At 49.8% G+C, this 21,420-nt stretch overlaps 1 protein-coding gene across 2 annotated transcripts in view; it reads right to left on the bottom strand.

Annotated features, from left to right (window-relative positions):
* Nucleotides 1-21,420, bottom strand: part of TMEM63A (transmembrane protein 63A) — a 36,079-nt gene that overhangs the window by 8,901 nt on the left and 5,758 nt on the right. For both annotated transcript variants that reach the window (XM_019976397.2, XM_070768054.1), the window contains exons 4-15: nucleotides 19,088-19,167; nucleotides 16,962-17,025; nucleotides 15,958-15,995; nucleotides 10,921-11,063; nucleotides 9,910-9,961; nucleotides 9,396-9,504; nucleotides 8,369-8,439; nucleotides 5,729-5,809; nucleotides 5,362-5,485; nucleotides 5,135-5,268; nucleotides 3,471-3,608; nucleotides 1,927-2,080 (exon numbers count right to left, since the gene is read on the bottom strand). In XM_019976397.2, coding sequence (XP_019831956.2) covers nucleotides 1,927-2,080; nucleotides 3,471-3,608; nucleotides 5,135-5,268; nucleotides 5,362-5,485; nucleotides 5,729-5,809; nucleotides 8,369-8,439; nucleotides 9,396-9,504; nucleotides 9,910-9,961; nucleotides 10,921-11,063; nucleotides 15,958-15,995; nucleotides 16,962-17,025; nucleotides 19,088-19,167 — 1,188 coding nt within the window. The remainder of the gene's footprint in view (nucleotides 1-1,926; nucleotides 2,081-3,470; nucleotides 3,609-5,134; nucleotides 5,269-5,361; nucleotides 5,486-5,728; nucleotides 5,810-8,368; nucleotides 8,440-9,395; nucleotides 9,505-9,909; nucleotides 9,962-10,920; nucleotides 11,064-15,957; nucleotides 15,996-16,961; nucleotides 17,026-19,087; nucleotides 19,168-21,420) is intronic.

The raw sequence follows: 21,420 nt of genomic DNA on the forward strand, positions 1-21,420 counted from the left end.
TTTTGCAAGTATCTTGCTTTACTGTAAGAAACTAAAGCTAGAATCACAAACAATGAAATAAGGGTATGTTCTCCATAAAATGGACAAAAGGGAATTCTAATCAGCAGATCCTTCCTCAAAAGAATAGGCCTTGACGGTACACTGTTGTTGTTAGGTTATTAAGTCATGTGCAACTCTTTTGGGACCCCATGGACTATAGCCCATTAGGTTCCTCTGTCCATGGTATTTCCCAGGCAAGAATATTAGAGTGGGTTGCCATTTCCTCCTCCAGGGGATCTTCCCAACTGAGGGATCGAACCTGCATCTCCTGCATTAGTAGGCAGATTCCTTACCACTGAGCCACCTGGGAAGCCCAACCACACAGTCAGTTCAGTCGCTAAGTCATTTCCAACTCTTTGTGACCCCATGGACTGCAGCACATCTGGCTTCCCTGTCTATCACCAACTCCCAGAGCTTGCTCAAACTCATGTCCATTGAGTCAGTGATGCTATCCAACCACCTCATTCTCTGTCGTCCCCTTCTCCTGCCCTCAATCTTTACCAGCATCAGGGTCTTTTCTAACGAGTCAGTTCTTCAGCTTCAGCTTCAGCATCAGTCCTTCCAATGAAAATTCAGGACTGATTTCCTTTAGGATTGACTGGTCTGATCTCCTTGCTGTCCAAGGAATTCTCAAGAGTCTCCTCGAACACCACAGTTCAAAAAGCATCAATTCTTCAATGACATGCTGAAAATCTCAACAAAACTTATGCATTTTTAAAATTATCTATTGAGCCATTTATCACAACAGCCCCATGAGTATAACACGGCAGAGTGTTATAGAAAAAAACCAGTCTTTAGAGGAAAAAGCAAGGCTCAGAATTCATCAGCTAGGGAATGGCAGAGTTAGGACCAGGCCCTCAGGCCCTCTGTCCACTGTGTGTTTTCCAGGGTATGATTAACCAAATGCCAAGTGGAACTGAAAAAAACAAGACTGAGGATGATATTTCAGCAAAGCCAATTATGGGAAACCAAGTAGATGCCATTTTAGGGAGTGTTTAGTTGTTATCAATTCATGTAAGATTTTTTAAAAAATCATTCATTAGCTATCTAGAGTAAATAACTTTACAACAAGATTACCAGAAACTGAAATTTAAAAACAACAACAACAATAATAATTGATTCATGATCCTGCTACCCCAGAGAGCAAAAGACGTTTTTTCATTCTTTGCTAGCCACTCCCCATAGCAGCACACTTCACTGGCACATTACTGTGACCACTGCTGAGAGATAATTTTATATGCTGATCTTATCATAAGCCCCCTATGTCTGCCACAAAGTCTATGTAATTTTTTAATGAAAGCTTAATGGTCTATCAGACTGAATACACCTCATTCAACTCAAATCTCCCCTACTGTTGAGCATTTAGATTGATTCCATTAGAGTTGTATCTATATCTTTATAGTAACACATACACACATACATGGACTTCCCTGGTGGCTCAGAGGGTAAAGCGTCTGCCTGCAATGCGGGAGACCCGGGTTTGATCCCTGGGTTGGGATGATCCCTGGAGAAGGAAATGGCAACCCACTCCAGTATTCTTGCCTGAAAATCCCATAGATGGAGGAGCTTGGTAGGCTATAGTCCACAGGGTCGCAGAGAGTCAGACACAACTGAGCGGCTTCACTATACACATTCATATACATGCATGCACACACACACATATATATGCACGTAACATTACTATAAACACATTGTAATAAATGCTGCCATATATGTCCAGGGCTTAAAAACATAGACATGAGTCGAGTGGTTCAGTTTGAAACTAAATTTCTGGTTTAGTCTGACCCCCACCCTGCCACCCCAGCCCTTGGCCTTATCCCTCCACCTCCCACTCCACCCTCTAATCGCCAGCCCCGCCAGGAGGGGTCTTGCAGAACGGTCACTCACATTCAGTGCATGGATGGGTTTGGTGACATTGAACTTGTCCATGGTGGACAGGATGATGGAGGGTGTGGTCAGGAAAAATAGCACCACGAAGAGGATGAAGTTGATGCCCAGCCATTGGAACCACCAGCGGAAGCCCTGAATGGAGAGGTTCTTCCTGCAGAGAGGAGGACACGGGCCCTGGAGGCTTATCTCTCAGGCTCTGGTCACCTAAGACACCAACAGTGCACTTGGCTAAGGTGGGTCAGAAGGTCAGGTTCAGGCAAGGCAAGCGACTAGACCGAGGGCTCCAGCTGAGGGCTCATTCTGACCTCAGGAGCACAGGTAAGTGTCCTGCACTGACCTTCAGCTCCAAGAAGGTCAAACTTGGGGTCCCTTGAGCTCAGCGGGGAGACAAGTTATTTGCTGCTAACATGGCTCCTCAGCTAGAGTCTGGGGCCAGAACCTACCTGAAGAGACACCAGGAGCCTCCAAGCAGACCAAACAAGGCTCCACGTGGCATTTCTCAGACACACTAGAGACACATGACCCCCGAGGGGCCCATGAGCTGGGGTGTGAGGAGGAGGGAGGCAGGGGACAAAGGCAAAAGGCCCAGCTGGGAACTCCCTGGCTTCTTGCCCCCACCAAGAGCAGAGTGATAACCAGTTCCAAGTTTAGAAAGGTCAGGAAACCAAAGAGCAGAGCCGCCAGGGGCTGACGCACAGCCAGCAGAGGCGAGGGCCCAAAGCTTGCTCTGGACAAGGAACTGAGGCCAGGCTGGACGGCGAGCAGAGCCGAGGCCTCTGCCGGGCCATCCTTGCCCTGGGCATCATGCTTCAGGCTCCCGCGGACACAGCTCAGGTCACCAGCTTGTGCCCCAGGCCAGAGGCAGCTGGCACTAAATGCAAGCCTGCCCTGTCTGATACAGCAGCCTCAAGTCACAGGTGGCTGCTGAGTGCTGATATGTGGCTGGTCTGGACAGAGATGGGCCAGAAATGCCAAATACATGCTGGATTTCAAAGACCACAACATAGGAAAAGGAGACTGCAAAACTTTTCAATTTTTAAAAATTGATTACATGTTGACCTGATAACATTATATATATAGAGAGAGAATTCTTATGAGAGTTAATTTTAATATTTTTTTTAGACCTGTTCTTTATTTTTAATTTTTGGGTTTTTGTGGCCACACCACATGGCTTGCAGGATCTCAGTTCCCCGACAAGGGACTGAAGCCAGGCCACGGTAGTGAAAGCCTGGAATCCTAACCATTAGGCCAGCAGAGAACTCCTCGGTTTCTTTTACTTTTTTAAATGTGGCTAAAAGGAAACTTAAAATTACACAAACAGCTCCTATTATAACCCTACTGGACACTGCTGATGCCAGGGAGAAACATTGGAGTGAAGCCCTGGATGTAGACAGGCCCCCCCATGATGCCCCTTACCCGCAGCCCAGAGGCGTGCAGGAGAGTGTGTGTCTCCCTGAGTCAAACCTGTGCTTCCAGGTGACTCGGGCCGCCCCACAGGACACCCCGGCCTCTTTCTCACCCCTTCCTGGCTGTGGGCTCACCAGCAGATGTCCTCGGGGTAAGCAGCAAAGGTGACCGACCACCTGGAGATGCGGAGCTCTCTGCCGTGGGACGAAGGCTGTGGCTCACCTTTGCACTGAAGGCCCTGACACTTGCAGGCGTTGAAGTCCTTCAGAACGCTGCCAGGAAATGCAGAAATGGCCAGGGTCTACACCCCTCAGGGTACCATATACACATGTGGCAAATAGGACCGTGTGAGAGTGGAAGCCCCGTGGCGCAGGACTTCTACTTTATCATTGCTGCTGCTGCTAAGTCACTTCAGTCGTGTCCGACTCTGTGTGACCCCATATTCAGCAGCCCACCAGGCTCTCCCGTCCCTGGGATTCTCCAGGCAAGAACACTGGAGTGGGTTGCCATTTCCTTCTCCAATGCATGAAAGTGAAAAGTGAAAGTGAAGTCGCTCAGTCGTGCCTGACTCTTAGCGACCCCATGGACTGCAGCCGACCAGGCTCCTCCGTCTATGGGATTTGCCAGGCAAGAGTACTGGAGTGGGGTGCTACTTTATCATTAGCTTATTATAATTAACGCTATGAAAGAGATGCCATTCTTAGCACACTATGAGCAGAACTTTGTTCAGTCCTGAGAACAAGCCTGCCAGTCAGGGATTACCGTTACTATTTTACAGATGAAGAAATGCAGGCTCTCAGAGTGAGGTTTGCATCCCAGCTGTCTGACGAAAGCTCCTGTACTGTTCCCGTCACCCCAACACAGGGGGCTCCTCCTTGCATGCTGCCCCCCTGCTACACGCTGCCTGTTAAGCTGGGCTCTGGTTGCATCCCCCTGCCGGGGCCACGGCCTCACCTTTTCACTCCCCCACCTCCCCGCAGACTCCCTAGCAGCATTAGACTGCATTACTTATGACCCCAAGATACCCCTCCCTAGGACTCCCACATCCACCTTCACCACTCTTTCCCCCCTTAGTCTCCCACAAAGAACCCACCAGCCCCCCATTCCCATCTCAGAACACCCTTCCCCTTCTCACTGGCCTTCCCCCGACCCCGCCTCACTTCAGGGTCTGCGGGGCACATCCAGGGGGTCTGTTCCCAGGGTTCATGAAGCCCAAGGCAGGGAAGGCAGGCAGTGGGGCATTTGCTGGGTCACCTCCCTTCCGCCTCCCCCTCCTGCCCTCATCCCCTGCTGCCCCCAGCACAAGGTGACATGGAGATCCCAGGCATGAGAGTGCTTTAGGAGCTAGAGCCAAGGTGAAAACCCACTCCCCTGGGCGAGGCTCCTGTCAGCAGTGAGCATTCCGCCTCCAGTGGTGCCTCTGTAGGGAGATGGGAAGGACACACACGGAAGGAGAATCTGATTCCAGAGTGGGTATATGAAGGAGGGTGTGTACACCCCACCTGGGAAAATGCTGGGCCACAGAGGCAAGAGGATCCCTGGGCAGCTGGTGAGAGCCCGGCAGTAGGGTAAGGCTATGACAACCAGCTGCAATCACCCAAGCCCAGTCGTCACACAGACACAGGCTGGGCTCACCGAGGGAGTGAGTGGAGTGGGTGGCTGCCCCCCACGCCAGCCACAGCCAGAGAAGGAGATGCAGATGCCACAAACAAACCCCAGAGATGGCGGTCCAGCAGGACCATCTCAACCCGAGAGGAACAGCAAGTTGTCTGGAAGCACAGAACACACCCACACTCACTAGGTGGCCATGGACTTCTCCTGGAAGGTGACAAAGGCCATTCCCAGGGGCTGGTCCTGGACCCTGCATTCCTCCTCTGTGATCCTCTCCATCAGCCCGTCCTTCATGCGCGTGTAGTAGGAGATGGCGTCCTCCTATCAGAGGACACAACCCCTTGTGATGACGCGGCCTTGTGCGGGTGTCAGGGGGCCCAGCACCCATGCCCCCGGTGGGGTGTGGGCCCTCACCCACTCACAACCCCGCACTTCACAGCAGCAGAACTGGCCACAAGGCTTGGGGTTGATGAAGGTGCGCTGGCCTGTCTTCACCTGCAGGTTTGTGTAGTAGGTCAGGCTCTTCTCAGTCTTTTTTCTGTAGTGGGAGGGACAAACGTCAGACTGGCAATCCTGTGGTGTGACTCACAGCCTGCACCCGTCATCACCCACTGGTCACCACCAGCTTTCTAAGCAAGAAAAGGGCAGAGCCACCCTCCTCCCATCCTCGCTGGGGAAGCCGAGGCCAGCAAGGAAGGAAGGTGGGCATCTCAGAGGGAAGGGGTCAGAAAGCTGCAGGCCAGCTTTGCCCATGCCCACCGCCCTGCCAGGCCTCCCTTACCTCTCCTTGCACAGGTAAATCAGCTTGGCCACATCGTAGCACAGCTGGACCTCCACCACTTCACACGTGGGATACGCGTCCCTGTGCCCCGGAAGCAAAAGAAGACCACTGGGAAAGAGAACCCCTGGCAGGGGAGACCCCAAAGACTCCAAGGCTGGCAGAGCAATTACATTTTCATTTCTGCACCAGTGGAGACCTCTTTCCTCTTTGTCTTTTACCAAAGGGGGAAATTTTGAAGTATAATACAAAGAGGTCCTTTTTAATAACAAGGAAGTAACTGCCTGACACTGACAAGTTTACATCTACTTGGCTTTAAATCAGCACTTCTTTTGGAGAAAAAAATAACACTATCCATTACCTCCTCTACCCACTCAAGGGAATAAATTTGTTGTTTGCTCCAGGTCATTATCTACCTTAGACCATCACTGAAATCCTATTCAGTTTGTGACCCTTTTGAAAAATCACAGGTCTAATGAAAGCAAAGGACCCTCAGCCCAGTAAATGCATTCACAGATCATAGTAAAATACTGCATGTATACTTATTCTTGGCTGGGCACTGTAAGAACATTAATTTATCTGATCCTTACCATGACCTGTGAGGTTTCTGTGCCCACTTTACAGATGAAGAAAACAAATGCTAGAGAGGTAAAATGACTTGTGATCAAGATCACACGGCGAGTGCATGTCTGAGCCAGGAAGGGAACCCAGGTGGCCAGGTCCAGGACCCATACCTGAACCCACCACATGATGCTCCCTCACCATACGCACATAATCATATGTATAACTCCTGGGCATTCCTGAACCAGGTAAATGCCTATCTACTTCATGCCAGGCACCAGGTACTGGGTGTGGAGCCTGGAAAAGTGTACATCTTAGTGAGAGACAGACAGCCTGAAATTGTCACAATTCCAGGTCCCAATAGGAGGTTTGAAGAAGAGAACAACATCCTTGCTACAAGGCTGATTCACACATCAATCCCCATGGATTGCAGCAGTGTTCACTAGAAGGGCTTCCTAAAATAGGAGAAAGTGTGATTCAGTGTTCATAATGGGAATGCAAAGACTTTTTTTTTCCTAAGAAATACATTAAGTGGAGCTACTGTTTCCAAAGGGCTTCCCTGGTGGCTCAGTGGTAAAGAACCTGACTGCTGATGTAGGACACGTGAGTTAGATCCCTAGGTTGAGAAGATCTCCCCGAGGAGGAAATGGCAACTCACTCCAGTATTCTTGCCTGGGAAATCCCACGGACAGAGGAGCCTGGCAGGCTACAGTCCGTGGGTCACAAAGAGTCGGACACAGCTGGGCATGTACACACGCACTGTTTCCAGATGTTGCCTAACAGGACACTTGGGAGAGCTGTTTCAAGGAATCAAGGAAAATGATTCCAGTATCCGGTGTTTACACACAGAAAAATATTTCTAAAATGCTTTGAGTTTCTGAAAGAGAGGTTAGTCAATAAATTTTAAACATTTCATTTTACAATTCTGTTTATACTAGTAATTTGAGGCCTGGCATGCTGTGGTTCATGGGGTCGCAAAGAGTCGGACACGACTGAGCGACTGAACTTGAACTTGAGTAATTTGTTTAGAAAGTGTTCTTCATAAATAAGGCAAAGCTAAGCCATGCTGTTGCTTAGTTGCTTCAGTTGTGTTCTGTGTGACACAATGGACTGTAGCCTGCCAGGCTCCTCTGTCCATGGAATTCTCCAGAATACTGGAGTGGCAAGAATACTGGAGTGGGTTGCCATGCCCTCCTCCTGGGGATCTTCCTAGCCAAGGGATCTTCCCAAACCAGGGATCAAACCTGGGTCTCCTGCATTGCAGGCAGATTCTTTACCACTGAGCCACCAGGGAAGCCCAAGCTAAGCCACAGCCAACCCTTAACCCAAACTACAAATTACTGACTGCTGATGAGGGAGGAACAGAGACTGAAACCTCAGCTCCCTGGCTGGGGTTCCAGCCCTCCAGCCCAGGATCCTGGGAGTCTCTGGCCTGCTCCCCCCGTACCACCCCCTTTCCTGATGTGCCATATGATGCTCTGCATTCATGGCACTGTACACACATAATTTCCTTCTCACAGGAAAGCCCTTTCTCCAGCCTCCCCCTGCAGGATCCCTGTGCAGGTGCTCAGAGGAGGCTGCTGGGAAAGGAGGTGCTGCTCTGAGGACAGAGCTCTGGACACAGAGTGCTCACTCAGGAAACACACACTGATCAGAAGAATGGACCATGAAATGCAGGCCCAGGTCCCTCCCCTCCGAGACCACTCTTTCTCAGGTATCTCTTCTTCTGCAAAGTTGACACGGAGAAGCCCAGGGTGAATCCCTTTTTTTTTTTTTGGTGGGGAGAGAGGGTTTCCTATGAATCCTTTTCTTTCCCCACTAGCTCTCGAGATGTTTCTCTGTTCCCACATGCTGGCCTGTACTCTGGCTACTGCAGTCACGTGGCTTTTGGCAGAGGACGCAACACCCCAGCCCAGGCCCTTGCAGCCCCAGCAGAGCCTGCCCACAGTAGTATCCAAGGCTCTGTGGCTGGGCCAGGCCCTCTGGGGGTCTCTGTGGGTGCCCAAGCTCATCTAAGGTGCCTGTCCCACCAGGAGGGTGGCCGTACTCCCCTTCCCTCCCAGCGGAAATGGCCCTGCTCACCGGAAGTGGCTCTCCACCGTCTCCTTCTTGGCATGTCTGGGGAGTCCCGTGACAAACAGGGTCCTCCTCACCTGCCAGAGAAACACCCAAGCGAGAAAAGTCACCAGGGCAAGCCAGTCTGCAGAAGGACACCCTATTCAAGCTGTTCACCCTGTTTTCCTCCCCAAGGAAAACACTGGGGGCTCAGGGGCTTAGAGGCTCATCTTCCAAGCCTGACAGAGCCTTGAAGTCTGTTATTTACATAGCATCTTTTCTAGGCAATCAAAAATACACTTCCAGGGGATTCCCTGGCAGTACAGCGGTTAGGGCTCTGTGTTTCCACTGCAGGGGCATGAGTTCAATCCCTGGTTAAGGAACTAAGACCCCACATGTCACACAGTGGCACAGCCAAGAAAAAATACATTTCCAAAGCAATTTCTATGAGCCTCCTTTGCATGACAAGAGACTGAGAAAGAACCCAGAGAGGGGAGGTGACTCAAAAGAGGTCACACAGCATATCAGAGTCAGACCCAAGAACCAACTCATTGGAAAAGACCCTGATGCTTGGAAAGACTGAGGGTAGAAGAAGGGGCCAACAGAGGATGAGATGGTTGGATGGCAACATCAACTCAGTGGACGTGAGCTTAAGCAAACTCCAGGAGATGGTGAAGGACAGGGAAGCCTGGTATGCTGTAGTCTGCAGTTCATGGGGTCACAAAGAGTCAGACATGACTGAGTGACTCAGTAACAAGAGAAACCTCCCCTACCCCCGTCAAGTTGTGGGCTGCAGAGAGAGAAGGAGCTGCTGTCAAGTCAAACTTCTTGGAAGTTACTTAGAATCAGTAACTACAAGCCCAAACCCCACAAATCTAAAGGCTAGTTGGCAAAACGGCGGGTAATAGCCAAATCCTAAAACAATCTAGCAAACAAAAAAAGTTCTAAATGCCAATTTTGAGCACACACATGGAAGTCTGAGGCCCCCTTGCACTCCTTTCTGGCTCCCACCTGAGACCTTCCCCAGCACATGCCCAGACCACCCCCTACTCACCAGGCTCTCCTCCTTGTACTTGATGGACTGGGTGTGGTGTCGCATGAAGACCACGGTGAGGATGAGGTAAAGGATAGCAAAGACGGTGTGCAGCCAGAGGAGGTTGTTGCTGTGGGGAGAAGGGAACAGCACCTGCCATCAAGGCTGGGCCCCCAGGCAGGGGCTGGAGGGCAGGGGCTGGGCTTGGTTACCTTCATGGCCCTGAGCTGAAGGCCAAAGGCTTCATCAAAACAGATTCCTCCGACAGACGTGGCATGGCCAGTGCCCCTTTATAGAGGGCACTGTGCTGACAAATGCACCCCAGCCCCACGTGACACCCCCAGGTCTCCTAAGATCCACTGCAAAAGAGCAGCAGCCCGGGGCATGTCCACGCCCATAGCCCAGTGACAGGTGCTAGCGGCAAAGAAGCTTTGGGATGCTAACCCTCTCGCTTTGGCCTATCCTGGGCTCCAGAGTCCACCCTCTCCTCGGTCTCACCCATCAGCACCCTCATGCCTGGCCACCTTGTACTCACTCAGTCTGCAGGTTTGCGATTGTTGTCCTCCCAAAGCTGTAAGGGTCTTTGTCTGCAGAGAAGCACAGATACTCAGGGTCACACTAGAGACGTGCGGGGGGTAAGGGGAGCAGCCTTGGTTTGTGGAGCTCTGAGGAGGGGAAGGATATGATATCCAAACCAGTCCGAGGATGGTGACGCTTGTCCAGTCTCCAGAGCTACACCACCCAAGGCCTTTGCTTTACTCCAATATGCTCCTGACAACTTCTTCTCAACCTACCTGAAGTCAAAATTTGACTTCATCTTGCTTTGAGATTCTTGTGGCATCCCTTTGGAAATCTAGAAACATCCTAAGCTGTTCCCAAAACCAAATCTGGGAATCACTGGGTATAAGAAGTGGATTAATGGGACTTCCCTGGTGGTTCAGTGGTTAGGAATCCACCTTCCAATGCATGGGGTGCAGATTTGATCCCTTGTCAGGGAATTATTAATAAGATCCCTCATGCCTCACAACCAAAAAAACCCCAAAACATAAAGCAGAAGAAATACTATAACAAATTCAATAAAGATTTTTTTTTAAATGGTCCACATCAAAAACCCTTAAAAAAAAAAAAAAAAAGAAGTAGATTTACAATGGTGTTTTGGATGTTGGATTCCTACGGGTACTTGGAAATAGAATTTCACACTCGGATTTTTACTGAGCATCACAACCATCTTCCAGATCCACTAACTGTGGCCACCTGATTTGGGTGGCGACAGGAAGCTATAAAACACACTCTGAAAGCTCCGATCTTGCAAATCTTGAGGTCTTTCTCCTACTTAGATATTAGCGTCCCCAACTCTTGGTCCAGGTTTGGGGTGGATTCTCCACCAGATCTTTAATCAAATGGGCCAGTTCAGAAAGTCACCCTGAGACCTTCTCACATCTGAGTTCAGCAGGAATGCCAGGGCTCTGACCCAGCTCCATGAGCCCTTTCCCCAGGGCTGATGCCTTGCCTGGGGCCCAACGCAGCCAAGACGAGGAGTCCTTACCCAGCAAGTCCCCTGAGAGGTTGACGGGCAGGATGACGCACAGTGACAAGCAGCTGACCACCACCAGCAGGAAGATGATGTGTCTCTGGAAGGACAGGTAGTGAATGGCGTCCTCCCCACACCACTCCAGGATCTGGTCGTCGCTGGCCAAGACACACACAGAATCCTAATGAGCAGTGGTACCGGGCCAGGCCCCTGAGGCCTCTCGCAGATTATCTCATTTAAAACTCATGACTGTTCAGGTCGGTCCCAATCTGACTACCATATTACATGTGAGGAAACAGGAACAGAAAAATCACATTAACGTCTACAGTCTGGGACGTCCCTGGTGGTCCAGTGGCTAAGACTCCATGCTCCCGATGTGCGGGGCCCGGGTTTGATCCCTGGTCAGGGAACTAGATCCTACGTGCCACAGCTAAGGCCTAGCACAGTCAAATAAACAATAAACATTTAAAAAAAAAAAACCTTTTACAATCACCCAGCCTGTAACAGCAGAGCTACAACGTGAACTCCAGAGCCTGCCTCTCAGCCTCCACCCCATTCTCCTGGATGAAAGAACCTGCCACCACTCCACTTACTGTCTCTAGAAACATCTGTGCCTACATCTGTATGGGGGTGAGGCGTGTAAGTACAATTATTCCTCTGCATCCATGAACAAGCAGAGCCACTGACAAGAGGGCTGCTGGGAATCTTCTGAGCAAAGCTGTGTGTGTCAGGCTCACAGCCCCCACCCTTCCTCCCGTCTCCCTCAGACAAACTAGGAGAGAGAGGTGAGGTCACTGCTTTAAACACTGCAAGGCTCTGTCCACCTGACCAGCCTTGCTTCCTCCCTGTGTCCCTGCTGTGGTCCCAGAGGTGGGCGGGGGGGCAAATTGCTCCACCCCTTCCCACCCTGGGCTATTGGAGGCTCTGAGTCATCTGGGCACTCAGAAAACTAAAATTCTGGTTTCTGACAGCCAGACCTTCCTGCTACGGAGGGAGAAGGCATGGGGGGTATCTCTTGTTCCTGACATGAAGGTACCCTGAGGGTCTTGGTCTCAGAAGTCCAGGAAAGCACCGCACTGGGAAGAAGGAACTCCAGGAGGGACTACCCTGGTGCTCCAGAGGTTAACAATCTGCCTTCCGATGCAGGGGACTGTGAGTGAGATCCCTGGTAGGGGAATGAAGATCCCACAGGCTGTGGAACAACTAAGCCCACACGCTACAACTAGAGAAGCCCATACACTGAAACAAGAGAAGCCTGGGCGCCACGGGAAGATCCAGTGCAGCCAAAAGAAAAGAAAGAAAGAGCTCAAGTAAGAAAGGGCTACAGCAAATTGCCAACATCCGTTGGATCATAGAAAAAGCATGAGAGTTCCAGAAAAACATCTATTCTGCTTTATTGACTACACCAAAGCCTTTGACTGGGTGGATCACAACAAACTGTGGAAAATTCTTCAAGAGTTGGGAATACCAGACCACCTTACCTGTCTCCTAAGAAACCTGCATGCAAGTTAAGAAGCCATAGTTAGAACCGGACATGGAACAACAGACTGGTTCCAAATCGGGAAAGGAGTGCATCAAGGCTGTATATTGTCACACTGCTTATTTAACTTATAGGCAAAGTATACCATGCAAAATGCCAGGCTGGATGAAGCACAAGCTAGAATCAAGATTGCTGGGAGAAATATCAATAACCTCAGATATGTAGATGACACCACCCTTATGCAGAAAGCAAAGAGGAACTAAAGAGCCTCTTGATGAAAGTGAAAGAGGAGAGTGAAAAAACTGGCTTAAAACGAAGATCATGGCATCTGGTCCCAACACTTCATAGCAAATAGATGGTGAAACAATGGAAACAGTGACAGACTTTATTTTCTTGGGCTACAAAATCACTGCAGATGGTAACTGCAGCCATGAAATTAAAAGACACTTATCCTTGGCAGAAAAGCTATAAATAACCTAGACAGCATATTCGGAGAAGGCAATGGCACCCCACTCCAGTACTCTTGCCTGGAAAGTCCCATGGACGGAGGAGCCTGATAGGCTGCAGTCCATGGGGTCACTAAGAGTCAGACACAACTGAGCGACTTCACTTTATCTTTTCACCTTCATGCATTGGAGAAGGAAATGGCAACCCACTCCAGTGTTCTTGCCTGGAGAATCCCAGGGATGGGGGAGCCTGGTGGGCTGCCGTCTATGGGGTCTCACAGAGTCGGACACAATTGAAGTGACTTAGCACCAGCAGCAGCAGCAGCAGTAACAGACAGCATATTAAAAAGCAGAGACATTACTTTGCCAACAAAAGTCCATCTAGTCAAAGCTATGGTTTTTCCAGTAGTGATGCATGGATGTGAGAGTTGGACCATAAAGAAACCTGAGTGCCGAAGAATTGATGCTTTTGAACTGTGGTGTGGGAGAAGACTCTTGAGAGTCCCTTGGACTGCAAAGAGATCAAACCAGGCAATCTTAAAGGAAATCAGTCCTGAATATTCATTGGAAGGACTGATGCTAAAACTGAAGCTCCAATACTTTGACCACCTGATGCAAAGAACTGACTCATTAGAAAAGACCCTAATGCTGGGAAAGATTGAAGGTAGGAGGAGAAGGGGACAACAGAGGATGAGATGGCTGGATGGCATCATCAACTCGATGGACATGAATTTGAGCAAGCTCTGGAGATGGTGATGGACAGGGAAGTCTGACGTGCTGCAGTCCATGGGTTCACAAAGAGTTAGACATGACTGAGCAATTGAACTGAACTGAACAGCATAAAAAGGCAGGTCTGAAAGGTGTGGTGAATGGTATGGCGAGTGGGCTCTTCAGCTACACAGACAGACCACAGTTGAATCCAGATAAGCTGCCTCCAGAGAGGGTCACGGGAACCACAGGAGGCTAGGACCTAAAGTGGAGAGGCTGCTACCTGCTGGCTATCTGGCCACTCAGCAGGCATACAAGGGGCAGTGAGGATCAAGGCCTGATGCCTACCTCGCACTGGGTGGGGATGCTTGCTAAGATCCCTCCTTTTTACTGCATAGGTGGAGGAAAAACGCTGCAACTGATTACACTGTGTTCACTTCTAAATAAACTACCAAAATGCATATACTTTGCCATAACATGTGCTTACTCAACAAATACTTGGCCACCTGATTGGAAGAACCGACTCACTGGAAAAGACCTGAGGCTGGGAAAGACTGGGAGCAGGAGGAGATGGGGGTGACAGAGGACGAGATGGGTGGATGGTATCATTGACTCAATGGACATGAGTTTGAGCAACCTCCAAAAGATAATAAAGGACAGGGAAGCCTGGTGTGCTGCAGTCCATGGGATCAGAGTCAGACACAACTTAGCAACTGAACAACAAATAGCATTAATATGACAAAGCAGAATACACAGCTGTACAGGTTACAGCCCCACTCAGTGAGAGGCGAGGTCTACGCTGGAAGGGGACATGGAAAGATGGAAACCATAGGTGTGGACTACAGGGAAAACTGTAAGCAGTGTTTTCTAGTCACCATGAAGATAATGAGTCAAAATTTCTGTTCTGCCCCACCCGATCCAGGCGGAGAGTTGGGGGCCACAGTCCAGGGTGGGGATCGCCTGAGCCCCAGCCAGCAGTGATATGGAGAGTGGCGGAGCAGGAGAAAACGCACCACGTAGGTACCTTTCAGAGGTAGGGCTAGGGATGACTAAAACTTCTTCTTGCTGATTCTTTTCTGTCTGTGATAGACTTACTACACAGTGTGTGACAACTTCCAATGCAAAGAAGAAACACTGACATGATTTCATAACGGGCAGGGATGGGAGAGGCTAGCAAATCCACCCTTCCTGACCTCAGTCCTCTCCTCCCCGCCAGAAACCTCTCCTCCTGCTTCCTCTGGCTTCAGAACAGATTTCTCTGCTTTATTCTGCACAGACTACCTCCTGCCATTTCCCCTGAGAACAACCCTCAGCAACCTCGGCTCTTTATAACATGGTCTCACACATATGAATGCACCTGAATTAGGCAGAGCAGCTGTTGCGCTCAGTCTTTTTTTGGGTGTGCGAGGCCAGGGAGAGTACAAATGCTTTACAATGTTGTGTTTCTCAGCTTAGTTGAGAAAACTGAAGGCCAGACATAAGGGTGCCAGAGAGAAGGATTTACCCAATATCCTGGAACTACCACATTTCATCAGTTCTAAGAAAACCTTTTCATATTTCAACATCTCTGAAATGGGGTGGGATCATAGCTGATCACAGCATAATAGAAAGCATTTTCTCATTCTCGGTGCTGTATAAAATAGTGTGCATCTTACAACACTGACCTCTCAGATGGGATAGAACACACCACAGGCAGGAGAGCCGAGCCCCGTATCATGACTCTGCCAATCACATGCTATGCAACTAACTGGGCCCCAAGCACCTCTTTCTCTCCAAGGGGTCCAAGTTTTGAAAAACAGCAAACTTTTAACCAAATGAGCTGAATATATTAAACAATCATTATTTCTCCATTGTTCACCAATTCAAAGACATATGATGCTGCCTAGAAGAACTTCCATGCAAATATATCAGTGATAAATGGTAAGCAGACAGAATTACTGCCTAAAGCAAAAAATTAGCTTTAATTAGCTTGCATAGAGGCTGCCTGGGCCACTTTAATTCTCTGCCCCCACATACTGCTTTGGGCCTGAAAAGTATCTAAGAGACTCCGGCTCAGGCAATGGCACCCCACTCCAGTACTCTTGCCTGGAAAGTCCCATGGACGGAGGAGCCTGGTGGGCTACAGTCCATGAGGTCGCTAGGAGTCAGATACAACTTAGTGAGTTCACTTTTACTTTTCACTTTCATGCTTTGGAGAAGGAAATGGCAACCCACTCCAATGTTCTTGCCTGGAGAATCCCAGGGACAGGGAAGCCTGGTGGGCTGCCGTCTCTGGGCCCGCACAGAGTCAGACACAACTGAAGCGACTTAGCAGCAGCAGCAGCAGGATCAGCACCTTGGGTCTCTCCTCCTGATTGGCCAAACACCCAAACAAACCCACCCAAACAAGACATCCCCAGCCACCCGCGCTGTACTCACTGCAGGCGGAAGATTGCAGTCAGCCAGGAGCACAATCCCTGGAAATGGAGAACAGGGGTTAGCTTCCAATAATCTCTGTTTTTCGGAGGCAGATATAATCATCAGCTTTGACACTAAACAACCATCTAACTTCCTGTTTTATATAAAAGTAAACAAACAAACAACAAATTGCTTCTGTCCCCAATTCAGCAAGCAACGCTCTTGTTCAAATACGACAGAGTCTGCGTGCTCCCAGTCCTTTGTAACGTGCGTCCTGGGCCTGAAAATCTTGGGAAAACCTCTCAAGTTTTGACAATTTGTGGAATTATACAGGCTTCTGGGTCAAATGGTGAAATTCAAATCGAGAGCTGATGAAAGTTCAGCGTCGCTCTGAAGAAGTTGATGAGGGCTTCTGTTCTTTTCAAAATGACTCAATGAGATGCAAGACAAAGCCAAGGAAACAAGCCTGCTTAACTGGACAGTTCCCTGGAGCAGGGTTTAGAGAGGGACAGGGTGTTGTGGGTTTTATTGTCCAACACGTCTCTTAAACTTAGCTCACCTTAAAGTTGGACTGTCACCCAGCTGGGAAAGACAATTATTTGCTCGTCATTCATTCGCCAGTTACTTAGGACCTACTGGGTGTCAGGAGATGGGGAACAGAGCTGGATAAGACTTGGTTCCTGCCTGCAGCTGACTCATAAACCAGAAGGCAAGTTAATAATTAACTGTCACACAAAGTCATAAATGTGATAACACAGACAAGTGCTGTAGCCTTGCGCCTGAGAATCAGTCAAGTGTCCTGATCCTGGGTCACTCAGCCGCCATCTGTGCCATAGTAATCCTCAAGTTCAGGTGCCTCTGTCAAAGCAGAGAAGCGCTGTCACCAGATTTGCCACTCAAGGTCAAGCGTGCGAAGTTAGCAGCTCACCAGGAGTACAACTGCCCTCTCCCTGCCAGTTCCTTCCTGCCCGTCCATGCAAAGCCCTGCCTCCCAGCCATACCACACCAGCCCCTTAAATACCAACCATCTCGCTTTCAAAGTCCTGCTGCCCTGAAGAGGAAGACGACAGTCTCCGGAATCTGGACTCACTGGAAACACAAAAGGGGAAAATGACAGATTGTTATTTAAAACATTTTTAAACTTGTGTCTAGTATCTTGCTCCCTCTTGGAGCTCAGGACCAAAGCTACTAGCCTTCATAAAAATATAGGCAAAGACACTGACCACTGCAAGGAATGATGAGACATGAAACTCTGCTACATGGGATGAAGAACAGGGGGCCAGGGTGTCAATGGACCATCCTGTGTTTCACCCCCTTGAACCTCAGCCCTGTGACTGATATACGTAAAGTGACATCAAAACGTTGCCTGTTTACAATATATTTCCCAACATAGCAACTAAAACTTGGAATAAATACTATCTTATTAAATCTAAGACAGCTCTGATTGTAAATGGCACAATTATTTTTTGAACCACTACGAAGGGAAGGATGCTGTCAGTTAAATTATGATCACCATTGATAACAGGTTGCACCTAATCTCATAGATGAGAAAATGTCCAAAGCATGTATTTTGGACTTGACAAATTGGGGCATTTTACTTTGTTAATTTGGGCACATCCTTTCTTCTGAGTAACCCATAAAAGCTACCTCAAATACCGATTTGAGGTATTTGCAACATGCTAAGTTTTGTTTCTCTCTGTTTTCCTGCTCCCAGCTTTACTAACCCACTTCTAATGGCACAAGCCCTGGTAAAACTCAGTCAAAGCCCTTCCGGAGAACTGCCTTATACAACCTTCACGGTAACCCTCCAGGCAAGAAAGGGCCAGAGGAAACAATCCAACGAGCTCAAGTTCAGGGTCCCGACCAAGATGACACAGCCACGGAGGTGGGGGTGTCTCCTGATTTCCAAGTGCCCTATTCTGCTGTAGTACTCAGTAATACTGATGGCTCAGGTGGTCAAGAATCTGCCTGCAATGCAGAAGACCCAGGTTCAGTCCCTGGGTCGGGAAGATCCCCTGGAGAAGGGAATGGCAACCCACTCCAGTATTCTTGCCTGGAGAATCCCATGGACAGAGAAGCCTGGTGGGCTATATAGTCCGTGGGACTGCAGAGTCGGACACAACCAAGCAACCAAGCACACACGCATGCATGCACTCAGTCCTCCTAAGGGTGAATGTGCCAAAAATGTACCAGCTGTTTCAAAAGTTCCCCTAAATGGCCCAAGGCTCACCAGCTGAAGCAAGAGGCCCCAGAGCCTAACCCTCGGGCTTCTGCAAAACCAGAGTGGAGACTGTGGGGAAAGAAGGGACATCAATAGACAACCCCCATCGACCCTCCTGCACAGACCACATTTCAACACAGGAGCCACCTGTGGAGCAAGAGTGGGGGCCTGCCTGGGGAACCCCTGGGGAGGCCAAGGACAGGGAGCCCGGGCCTGTCCTTGTTTCCCCACTCACTTCCTATTTCGGCATCTGACACAAAATCCTGGGGTGAGGGGGAGCAGCTGGAGCTGGAAATTCTAGTTGTGCAGACCTAGAACTCTTTCTCCGCCCTGAGGTGACATGCACAGAGAGCCAGCAGAGCCCAGGGTGGAGGTAGAAGGGCCTGAGTTCCGGCCAAGGCAGTCTGTGCTCTGACACAGACCCTCTGAAGCTGGTGGATTCGGGCCACGGGCGGACCCTGCCCTGGGGAAGGGAGCAGCTCGCCTGCAGCCCTGCTGCCCTTCCCCAAACTAATTAATCTCAAAGAAGATACACTTGGAAATGTTCAAGGCAAGGAAGAAAGCAGCCATCCTTCTTTGATGATGAAAGCCTTAAGTATCTGAAGCAACTAGATTCCTTCTGTAGTCTGAAGCAGAAGGTTCATGGCCACGGCCAGCCCTAAGCCCCAAGGGAGAGCTGGGCGTGTGGGCCCTGGTTTTCTCCCCACCACAAAGAAGGTACCAAGGCTAACCTCACGGGTCTGCGGTAAAGAGCAGAGACAACAGTTTCTGGTACAGGCCTGGCAGACATACTAATGAGTGCCATCTAACACTGGCATCACATGTGGGCTATGCCTGGTGGGCTTCACAAGCCCCTCCCAGCCTCTCATGCTCTCTCTCCCCATCCCCCCACCTACACATACACACACTTGAAATAATGAATCTTTTTACCTGTTTCCTTCTGACACCAGGGCAATGCGGCCATAATCCCAGAATTTTCTTCTTATGATGGAAAATGCTGCTATTAAAAACTAAAAGTAGAAAAGAAACCAAGTAAAATCTTATTGAATGGCTTCTAATTAGAAGAGACAGCTGTCTTCGGGGCAAAGACCACCCGCCTAGACTCAAGAGGGCTAGAGGACCAGAGAAGGCGCTGAGCTGCCCGAGGCCACACAGCTCAAGAGCTCAACGTTGCGTTCACCCTCTTCACCAGCTCCCGTCCCCATCAATGCTGACGCTGAGCTTGCCCTGGCGGCCTCCCAGTCAAGCTCCCAGGGCCTATCCTTTGCTCTCAAGCCAGCACTAACAGCCACAGCCTTCCTCAGCCCTGGTCGGCCTGCAAGGGCCCCTGAGCAGGAAGGCCCTAACAGCACCCCTGGGGACCAGCTCCCGCCTTCACATCAGGTTGCATTTTTAATCACAGAACCACAATAGCAGAGCCCCTAACCCACAGGCTGAGCTGGAAGTGGTCAGATATTTACCTTGAGTTTGGTTCTCCAGGAGCCAAGCCCTGGGGACGCCTGGCACAGAGCATGTGGGGGCAACGCCCACCAAAGGCCCAGTGCTAGCTGGCTTGGCTTCCACAAGCCGGGGCCATCCGCAGCCCTGCATGCCCAATGGCAATGGAAGGGGCTGGACTCAAGTCTAACCCCGTTTATGCTCTAAAAACCATGGATTCTAGACTCTCTCCTCCCTTCCTTTGCAGGTCCTCTGCCCTACTCCTGCCTCTCTCCCCACCCTGGACAGGCTCCCTCCCTTCAAAATCCAGGGAGGTAGAAAGACACATTTTAATCAGCATATCCCTGAGTGCCCTGGTCAGGGACTCGGTTTTTAAATGTGGGTTTTGGGCTCCAGAGTGGCTAAGTTCCAGCTGAATTTTCTCAAGGTGAAGGTGGAAGTTGGTGATACAGTTTCAAGGGCAGGTGAGTCTTGTCATCAGAAAAATATGAAAGCCGCTCAATGAGCACCAGCCCTCTGCCCTGGCTGCTGCCTTGGCTCAAGTGGTGTGGGTGTTTCCCATGCCTTGATGTCTTTCAGGCTCCTCTGGCTCCAATCCCCAAATCTCCTGCAATAAAAATCTACCCTACTAGCACACTCCAACGGAGAGTGACTCTCTCTTCTCATCAAACCCTGTTCAAGACAGACCCACCCCAGCCTGTGTCTCCTGACTTCTCTCCTTGGCCCCGACTCTCCCCTCCCTGAAGACGCTGGATAACAGCTCCAGAACCACCCTCCTCCATTAACCCCACACTGAAATCCATCACCACACTCCTGCCTACTCCCCCCCCCCCCCCCCGCCCCCGCCCAACCACACCTGGTAGAGAGGACTGTTCTCAACCTATGAATGGGTTTTGGCCCCAAGAGGTAGGTTACTTGACACTTAAAGAGCCCTTTATGGTAAAGCAACATGAGTAGCACACAGGTTTCCATATTTGCCAATAGAAGATTAACAATGTAGCAAAACTCTAATGCAACAATTTAGACCTCAATCCTAAGGAGGAAAATGGAAAACTCCCTTCCTCTCTTCCTATGAACATTTTTCCTGCAAGGAAACTTGGGTTGGATAGCCGCCTCCTTTAGGGCATGGGGCCCCCAAGTGACTTAGCATGCACCTTAGGCTACCCTATCTCCCCTCTCCCAGGTGCCTCTGGTCCAAAGCAGTCCAAGGGGTCCACTCCCTCTGCCCCTTCTTACCTCGGTTACCCAGATGGTTTCCACTACATGTGAGGAGAAGGTGACAAAAGGGACCAACCATCCCTTGGACACTTTTGAAAAGAAGGTGCCCTAGCACCCCAGTAAATCACACCTAGCAAGTCTGAGCCAGTCTAGGGGGGAAGACGGCATATTTCAAATTGGGTGATGGTGGTGGGGGTCTTTGGGAACAAGCAGGTCTGAATTAACAAAAGTCCACTATGAGGAGCTAATAAGGCGTACTCTCCTTCCCCCAGTTCTCTCCTTTTCTCCACATCTGATTCTCTAAAGGCCCAAGGACCCCAGTGGGGAACAAGGGTGACATCTATAAATTGGGAATTGCAGCTGCTGTAATTCTCATGCACACTCTCCAGTCACATCTCTCATCCCAGCAGAGTGACCCTTCCTAAGGGCCTTAGACACATGACGGGCTGACAGCGTGGTAACAATGATAATAAACAAAAGAGCAGTGCAGTAACGTACATTCTTTACATGCTTCACCTTATTTAACCTTCTCCAAGAATCTCCGAGATAAGAACTATTACCTACCTTTCACAGAACAAAAACCTGAGGCCCCAATAAACTATGTAATA

Source organism: Bos indicus, chromosome 16 (genome assembly GCF_029378745.1).
Source record: "Bos indicus isolate NIAB-ARS_2022 breed Sahiwal x Tharparkar chromosome 16, NIAB-ARS_B.indTharparkar_mat_pri_1.0, whole genome shotgun sequence".
NCBI classification, from domain to species: domain Eukaryota; kingdom Metazoa; phylum Chordata; class Mammalia; order Artiodactyla; family Bovidae; genus Bos; species Bos indicus.